The 9326-nt window shown below is 47.1% G+C and overlaps 1 protein-coding gene across 1 annotated transcript; it reads right to left on the bottom strand.

The window, feature by feature from the left end:
• Positions 1-4538: 4538 nt before the first annotated feature.
• LOC149984273 (protein LRATD2-like) lies at positions 4539-8085 on the bottom strand. Its single transcript, XM_090230619.1, has 2 exons — positions 7779-8085; positions 4539-7590 (listed from the first exon to the last, which is right to left on the bottom strand). The coding sequence occupies exon 2, from the start codon at positions 7360-7362 to the stop codon at positions 6529-6531; it is 834 nt and encodes a 277-aa protein (XP_090086745.1). The 5' UTR covers positions 7363-7590; positions 7779-8085; the 3' UTR covers positions 4539-6528.
• Between the last annotated feature and the right edge of the window lie 1241 nt (positions 8086-9326).

Genomic DNA, 9326 nt, shown 5'->3' with positions numbered 1-9326 from the left:
CTCAGTAACATTGTTAATCCCTGTAATATCTCAGCACTATGTTCTAGTGAGTTACTCAGTAACATTGATAATTCCTGTAATATCTCAGCACTATGTTCTAGTGAGTAACATTGTTAATACCTGTAATATCTCAGCACTATGTTCTAGTAACATTGATAATCCCTGTAATATCTCAGCACTATGTTCTAGTGTGTTACTCAGTAACATTGTTAATCCCTGTAATATCTCAGCACTATGTTCTAGTGAGTAACATTGTTAATCCCTGTAATATCTCAGCACTATGTTCTAGTGAGTAACATTGTTAATCCCTGTAATATCTCAACACTATGTTCTAGTGAGTAACATTGATAATCCCTGTAATATCTCAGCACTATGTTCTAGTGAGTAACATTGGTAATCCCTGTAATATCTCAGCACTATGTTCTAGCATGTTAGTGGTGAGTAACATTGTTAATCCCTGTAATCTCAGCACTATGTTCTAGTGAGTAACATTGATAATCCCTGTAATATCTCAGCACTATGTTCTAGTGAGTTACTGAGTAACATTGATAATCCCTGTAATCTCAGCACTATGTTCTAGTGAGTAACATTGTTAATCCCTGTAATATCTCAGCACTATGTTCTAGTGTGTTACTCAGTAACATTGATAATCTCTGTAATATCTGATAACATAATGCGTCTGGACTGCAGGTGGTATTTCACATTTCAGTCAGTCAACATCAGTGATGTTTAGCATTAAAATGCACAACAGTATAGAACAACACATATTTATCTGGGGTAAAGAACCATCATGTCATTGTATATATATAGTGTGATTAGTCTGTGTTCTGACCACAGAGAAAAGGAGGAATGCAAATGCCTATACAGACGTCCTATCCAATAACAGAGCCAGGAAATCTCTCCCATCTCCCATAGGGCCTCACCTGCAGCAAAACAACTAAAGCATTGTGGGTGTTCGATTCATCTCGCCGGGGAGCGCGTGGAAACGTGTTTCAACTGGCTGAATGTTGATTACATTAGTGGGTGTGAGCCCGGGCCTTTACCCCGGATCAACCCTGGTCAGAGGTGATGGGCCTTTACCCCCGGATCAACCCTGGTCAGAGATGAGGTGAGGGGCCTTTACCCCGGATCAACCCTGGTCAGAGATGAGGTGACAATCCTTTACCCCGGATCAACCCTGGTCAGAGATGACGATCCTTTACCTCGGAACAACCCTGGTCAGAGAGGAGGTGATGGGCCTTTACCCCGGATCAACCCTGGTCAGAGATGACGATCCTTTACCCCGAATCAACCCTGGTTAGAGATGAGGTGACGGGCCTCTACCCCGGATCAACCCTGGTCAGAGATGGTGACAATCCTTTACCCCGGATCAACCCTGGTCAGAGATAACGATCCTTTACCCCGGATCAACCCTGGTCAGAGAGGAGGTGACGGGCCTCTACCCCGGATCAACCCTGGTCAGAGAGGAGGTGACGGGCCTCTACCCCGGATCAACCCTGGTCAGAGATGAGGGGCCTTTACCCCGGATCAACCCTGGTCAGAGATGAGGGGCCTTTACCCCGGATCAACCCTGGTCAGAGATGAGGGGCCTTTACCCCGGATCAACCCTGGTCAGAGATGAGGGGCCTTTACCCCGGATCAACCCTGGTCAGAGGTGACGGGACTTTACCCCGGATCAACCCTGGTCAGAGAGGAGGTGATGGGACTTTACCCCGGATCAACCCTTATTATCTCAGTGCAAATACAACACTGGAAAACAAACAAGAGCTGGGTCTCTCCCACCACGTGACTTAAAATGCTTCAGGCGTCACTCTGACAACAGGGATAACAAGGCCTCAGCGGTTGGCTGTGCAAGTGTGTGTGTGTATGTGTGTGTGTGTGTGTGCGCAAAACAATCACCGCTCAAAACTAGCTAAAGGAAAAGAAACAGCATTAGAATGCAGAGAAGCAGTCTCTCTCTCTCACACACACACACACACACACACACACACACACACACACACACACACACACACACACACACACACACACACACACACACACACACACACACACACACACACACACACACACACACACACACACACAGTGAAAACAGAGATTACCTTTGTTAGAGGAAGCAGATAAATGTTGTGCCTTTGTGTAGTAATCCTGGTAACCTGCTGAAACACGTCTCTGGGCCTCTGCTGACAGGCAGAAAGGTGCTTAGTAAAAGCTCAGTAACTAATCACCTTTACATAACATTACCACTTTGTGCAACAATCCTGCTTAAAGCAAAACTAACAACCCGGATGTCAAGAAAGGAACAGCACCAACTAGTTGAACATCTTGAACAGGATACCCTGAGGGGTGAAGAGCTGAACGGAACACCCTGAGGGGTGAAGGGCTGAACGGGCTGAACGGAACACCCTGAGGGGTGAAGGGCTGAACGGGCTGAACGGAACACCCTGAGGGGTGAAGGGCTGAACCAGAACACCCTGAGGGGTGAAGGGCTGAACCAGAACATCCTGAGGGGTGAAGGGCTGAACAGAACACCCTGAGGGGTGAAGGGCTGAACAGAACACCCTGAGGGGTGAAGGGCTGAACCAGAACATCCTGAGGGGTGAAGGGTTAAACCAGAACACCCTGAGGGGTGAAGGGCTGAACCAGAACATCCTGAGGGGTGAAGGGTTAAACCAGAACACCCTGAGGGGTGAAGGGCTGAACCAGAACATCCTGAGGGGTGAACAGAACACCCTGAGGGGTGAAGGGCTGAACCAGAACATCCTGAGGGGTGAACAGAACACCCTGAGGGGTGAAGGGCTGACCCAGAACACCCTGAGGGATGAAGGGCTGAGCAGAACACCCTGAGGGATGAAGGGCTGAACCAGAACATCCTGAGGGGTGAAGGGCTGAACAGAACACCCTGAGGGGTGAAGGGCTGAACCAGAACACCCTGAGGGGTGAAGGGCTGAACCAGAACACCCTGAGGGGTGAAGGGCTGAACCAGAACACCCTGAGGGGTGAAGGGCTGAACCAGAACACCCTGAGGGGTGAAGGGCTGAACGGAACACCCTGAGGGGTGAAGGGTTAAACCAGAACATCCTGAGGGATGAAGGGCTGAACGGAACACCTTGAGGGCTGAACAGAACACCCAGAGGGGTGAAGGGCTGAACGGTACACCCTGAGGGGTGAACGGAACACCCTGAGGGGTGAAGGGCTGAACAGAACACCCTGAGGGGTGAAGGGCTGAACGGAACACCCTGAGGGGTGAAGGGTTAAACCAGAACATCCTGAGGGATGAAGGGCTGAACGGAACACCTTGAGGGCTGAACAGAACACCCTGAGGGGTGAAGGGCTGAGCAGAACACCCTGAGGGGTGAAGGGTTAAACCAGAACATCCTGAGGGATGAAGGGCTGAACGGAACACCTTGAGGGCTGAACAGAACACCCAGAGGGGTGAAGGGCTGAACAGAACACCCTGAGGGGTGAAGGGTTAAACCAGAACACCCTGAGGTGTGAACAGAACACCCTGAGGGGTGAACAGAACACCCTGAGGGGTGAAGGGCTGAACAGAACACCCTGAGGGGTGAACAGAACACCCTGAGGGGTGAAGGGCTGAACGGAACACCCTGAGGGGTGAAGGGTTAAACCAGAATACCTTGAGGGGTGAAGGGCTGAACAGAACACCCTGAGGGGTGAAGGGTTAAACCAGAATACCCTGAGGGGTGAAGGGTTAAACCAGAACATCCTGAGGGGTGAAGGGTTAAACCAGAACATCCTGAGGGGTGAAGGGTTAAACCAGAATACCCTGAGGGGTGAAGGGTTTTGGGAGATAGTGAAGCAGCATTCAAGATGTCGGAGGTTATTCAGCTATTCTGGAGGTTGAATCAAAATGTATCACTGCCCCAGTTCACTTTCTTTCCACCTCAAATGGAACACCTGTGGAAGACAAGCAAAGGGAAAATGTTGGAATGGTTGTGTTGTGGATGAAATGAAATGACTCCTGCTTAGGGAGATGAAGTAATGGAATGACTCCTGCTCAGGGAGATAAAGTAATGACTCCTGCTCAGGGAGATGAAGTAATGGAACGACTCCTGCTCAGGGAGATGAAGTAATGGAATGACTCCTGCTCAGGGAGATAAAGTAATGACTCCTGCTCAGGGAGATAAAGTAATGACTCCTGCTCAGGGAGATAAAGTAATGACTCCTGCTCAGGGAGATAAAGTAATGACTCCTGCTCAGGGAGATAAAGTAATGACTCCTGCTCAGGGAGATAAAGTAATGACTCCTGCTCAGGGAGATAAAGTAATGACTCCTGCTCAGGGAGATAAAGTAATGACTCCTGCTCAGGGAGGTAATGGAATGACTCCTGCTCAGGGAGATAAAGTAATGCCTCCTGCTCAGGGAGATAAAGTAATGGGGTTGTACCTGACTTTGGGTGTGAATGCAAAACTACACAGTACCAGCCATCAATGTCTGGTTTTTAATTGAATAGAAATACATTTACCATTTTGCAGTTGACCAATCAACAGACTAGTGCTGTAAGAAAATATGCATTTAGGTTAAATAGATATTTATTTCCATATATTTCCTCATACAAACATTCACCTCCAAAAAAAAAAATGTTTTTAAAAAACCCATGAAATCAATAATAGACTCAATTAAAGTGCAGCCAGGAAACATCCCAAATGGCACCCTGTATAGTAGTGCACTACATTTGACAAGGGACCATAGGCCTCTGGCCAAAAGTAGTGCACTATATAGGGAGCCATTTGGGACACACAGAATTGTGGTTGTGAATACAATAACCAGTCAGACAGGTCAGAAAGGGAATCATAAAGTCACAGTAGGGAATCCGGAAAGTGAAATGTCAAATGGGTCACATGTTCTGCTTCCTCCCTCTCCATTGGTCTAAAACACCAGGGGTTGTACAGGAGCATGTTCTGCTCCCTCTCCATTGGTCTAAAACACCAGGGTTGTACAGGAGCATGTTCTGCTCCCTCTCCATTGGTCTAAAACACCAGGGGTTGTCCAGGAACATGTTCTGCTCCCTCTCCATTGGTCTAAAACACCAGGGGTTGTCCAGGAGCATGTTCTGCTCCCTCTCCATTGGTCTAAAACACCAGGGTTGTCCAGGAACATGTTCTGCTCCCTCTCCATTGGTCTAAAACACCAGGATTGTCCAGGAACATGTTCTGCTCCCTCTCCATTGGTCTAAAACACCAGGGTTGTCCAGGAACATGTTCTGCTCCCTCTCCATTGGTCTAAAACACCAGGATTGTCCAGGAACATGTTCTGCTCCCTCTCCATTGGTCTAAAACACCAGGGGTTGTCCAGGAGCACGTAGTGAAACAGACAGATATGAAAGGCTATAGGAAAGGCTTTGCTCCTCTTCAGATGGGTAGAAAACAACAGAGACCAGTCCATATGGGACGACTTGAAGCTACACTGAACAAAAATATTAAAAAAGCAACGTGTAAAAGTGTGTTTTTTTCCCATGATTCATGAGCTGGAATAAAAAGAGACAAGAAATGTTCCATACACACATTTTCTGGCACAAATTTGTTGACATCCCTGTTAGGGAACATTTCTCCTGTGCCAAGATAATCCGTTCACCTGACAGGTGTGGCATATCAAGAAGCTGATTAAACAGAATGATAATTACACAGGTGCACCTTGTGCTGGGGGACAATAAAAAGGCCACACACACACACACAAAAAAAGTGCCGTTTTGTCACACAACACAATGTCCCAAGTTGAGGGAGCGTACACTTGTCATGCTGACTGCAGGAAGGTCCACCAGAGCTGTTATCAGAGAATTTAATTTTGATTTCTATAACATAACCCACATCTAACGTTGTTTTTAGAGAATTTGGCAGTATGTCCAACCAACCTCAAAACCCGCAGACCACGTGTACGGCGTCGTGTGGGCGAGCGGTTCACTGACGTCAACGTTGTGTGAACAGAGTGCCCCGTGGTGGCGGTGGGGTTATGGTATGGGCCAGGTATAAGCTACGGACACAACGAACACAATGGCATTTTAAATCGAGGGCAATTTGGAATGTCCAGAGATACCGTGACGAGATCCTGAGGCTCATTTAAAAATAAAAATGTATCTGTGACCAACAGATGCATATTTGTTTACATCCGATAGTGAACAGTAAATCCATATACTAGGGCCTAATCAATTCATTTCAATCGACTGTTTTCCTTATATGAACCATAACTCAGTAAATTCTTTGAAATTGTTGCATGTTGAGTTGATATTTTTGTTCAGTATAGACAGGAATGTTTGTGGGTTTCAAGGTGTCCTTATCTCAAGGTAGAAACTGTTGGTAAATTAAATGCACTTCATTGGTTGAGTTGCTACTTCGTCTCAAACCAATATAAATGCTTTGGTATGCATAAAAAGGCGCACGGCCATTGCGCCAAAAAAACAAAACAGGATTTCCAACAGTGTTCTAGTCACGTGGGCTCCTGTATCCTAAAGCTGAACGCTGCCCAAGTCCTCCACTGGACATTACCATCCGTTTCTCTTGGGGTCTTTCAGTTCACACTCTGATGAAAGTCGTCCTTAATTTCCGCATCGGTTGCGTTGAGATGGTTCGCTAACTCTTGCGTCACCGCATCTCTGCCCATCTGATCGTTTCTCCTCTTCTCCATGATCAAGTCGTCAAAACTCTGAAATTCAAGGACGTGACTCTTCTTGTCAGAAAACAACATTTTCAACCTGTAGGGTTGCTTTCCGATACGGATCTCTCCTCCGATTTTAAATTCCCTCTTCCCGAACCTGCACCACGCAGCAAAGCACTCAGAGTTCCTCCAGTCCAGCTCTCGGTCTCTCGTTCCTACTTGCTGCACCGCGTTCTGCACCACCACCTCGGGAGGCAGAGCGCGGAATTTATACAGCCCGTTAACTATCCTGCCTCGCTTTCCTTGACTGGCATCTGTCAGGAAATTATTCTTGATTTCAGCCCGGTGCAGGTGAACGACCTGAAAGTCGCCCACGTACACGACCCAGTGAGGGTACTGGCCCGTAGCCACGAACTCCACCAAATCCCCCGGTATGCACTTGTTTAAAAGATTCTCAGTCGAATACGTGCTCATATCAGAGAGTTTGAGATTTTTCTCGTACACAGATTCGTCACGGTAGTACACAACACACTCCAGCTCGTTGCAGTTATCGTATTGTTTCTCTTCCTCGTTCTGATCCTTGTCCGGTCCGTCAACACGTTCCTCTTGTTCGTCGTCGTCCGCGGAGAAGATGTAGGACACTCCGATCCGGGGCCCCAGCTCATCCTCCGTGTCAAACCCGTTGGGATCCGCGGTCGGAACATTGTCATAAGTCAGATGTGTCAGTTTCTCAACCTGGTTACCCATGCCACTTCCAGGTGGGTGGTGACAACAACTAAATAAATGACACGTTTCCACCTGTTCCAGGCGCGGAGGTGGTGAGGTCGGTGCTTTAGGTAGGAAACCTAACACGACCGGTAATTCGATCCGGGTAGGACTTATTTCAAGGTGTGGGACGGTTCCAATCCATCATCAAATGCTTCCGGTCAAAAATACAATACCGGGATGATGTCCAAAAAGATTCTGGATATCAACCTAGTGAAAAAGAGAGAGGCATGTTTGAGTTTTTAAAATGTCCAAGGCGGTGATTTTCTATTAAAATGCCTTTGTCCCGTTAAACTCTTTGAGAGCAGTAGGTCAACATTTCAAACAGGTGTATGCACCTGTTTAAACCGGTTAGCAGGCATTTTAAAATCAAGAAAAGAAACGGCGTTTTTACTCACCCCCAAGGTCTTGTAGATATTGAAAGTACATCACCGACGAGCCATTCGTTATTATCATCCACAGGAAACGACATATAACTGTCTACAGCTTGGTTTTCGGTCTCCTTTCTCAGAAGACTCCGGCTATACGCGGCCGCCTTCACCGTGGTTTCTGTGTGAACTGAAACTACCGGCTGGTTGCAGCGAGCCTCGCCACGGCTTTATCGCGACGGCGTGTCTCTTAAAGAGACATCTCACATTTAATTACGTCCAACAAGTGATAACCACTAGACCACGTCCCTATACTCGTGCATTACTTCCTATTTGTTTTCCTTCTCCTTATCGTGGCGCAAAACCGACGTGGGGTTTGGGTTTATGCCATTTTTTTAACCGGATGTCCTAGCCTTCATTTTTTTGTTGTTGTTGTACTTGATGCACACATGGCCTCGCAAGGCTGCAGAACGGTTTGACGCGTGGAGAAGATCATTTAGAGACCAAAGATAATAATTAGAACAAGATGCCAGGTGTTCTCCTTATGGACCTACTGGTTTCATAGACCGGCAGAGATAACCAACAGACTGGGTCACCCCAGGGTCTATTTACAGTTTCAGATTGTGTTACTGACTCAGTGCTTTATTTTTAGCTGTTGTTGTGCAGAGTGGCTCCTATCTGTCTGTCTGCTGAGTGGTGACTGTGGGGGGGGGGGGGGGGGGGTATCCAATACAACACTCCTTTTTATTTTGAAACCTGACATTTGATTTCAGTTGTCTGTCCCTAGAAGGAAGGGGGGGGGGGGGGATATCCAATACAACACTCCTTTTTATTTTGAAACCTGACATTTGATTTCAGTTGTCTGTCCCTAGAAGGAAGGAGGGGGGGATATCCAATACAACACTCCTTTTTATTTTGAAACCTGACATTTGATTTCAGTTGTCTGTCCCTAGAAGGAAGGGGGGGGGGGGGGGATATCCAATACAACACTCCTTTTTATTTTGAAACCTGACATTTGATTTCAGTTGTCTGTCCCTAGAAGGAAGGGGGGGGGGGGGGGGGGGATATCCAATACAACACTCCTTTTTATTTTGAAACCTGACATTTGATTTCAGTTGTCTGTCCCTAGAAGGAAGGGGGGGGGGTATCCAATACATTACTCCTTTTTATTTTGAAACCTGACATTTGATTTCAGTTGTCTGTCCCTAGAAGGAAGGGGGGGGGGGGGATATCCAATACAACACTCCTTTTTATTTTGAAACCTGACATTTGATTTCAGTTGTCTGTCCCTAGAAGGGGGGATATCCAATACAACACTCCTTTTTATTTTGAAACCTGACATTTGATTTCAGTTGTCTGTCCCTAGAAGGAATGTCTCCCCACCTGTCTGCCTGGCAGGACTCAGAGAAGAGTGTTACACTGCTTCAAAGACCAACTGTTCAGGTGTTTTACCAACCGAATGAAGCCTGTGTGTTATAGTCCCCTGGTGCCTCTGTAGACTGTCCTGTCCTGTCCTGCCCTGTCCTGTCTTGCCCTGTCCTGCCCTGTCCTGTCTTGTCCTATCCTGTCCTGCCCTGG

This window comes from Oncorhynchus mykiss, chromosome 3, assembly GCF_057628025.1.
Source record: "Oncorhynchus mykiss isolate SJ-2025 chromosome 3, ASM5762802v1, whole genome shotgun sequence".
Classification (NCBI taxonomy): domain Eukaryota; kingdom Metazoa; phylum Chordata; class Actinopteri; order Salmoniformes; family Salmonidae; genus Oncorhynchus; species Oncorhynchus mykiss.
This window is presented reverse-complemented; position numbering and strand designations above follow the sequence as displayed.

What these genes read in the sequence shown, in the direction of transcription:
- LOC149984273 (XM_090230619.1), bottom strand. Translation starts at nt 7,362, where the DNA reads ATGGGTAACCAGGTTGAGAAACTGACACATCTGACTTATGACAATGTT.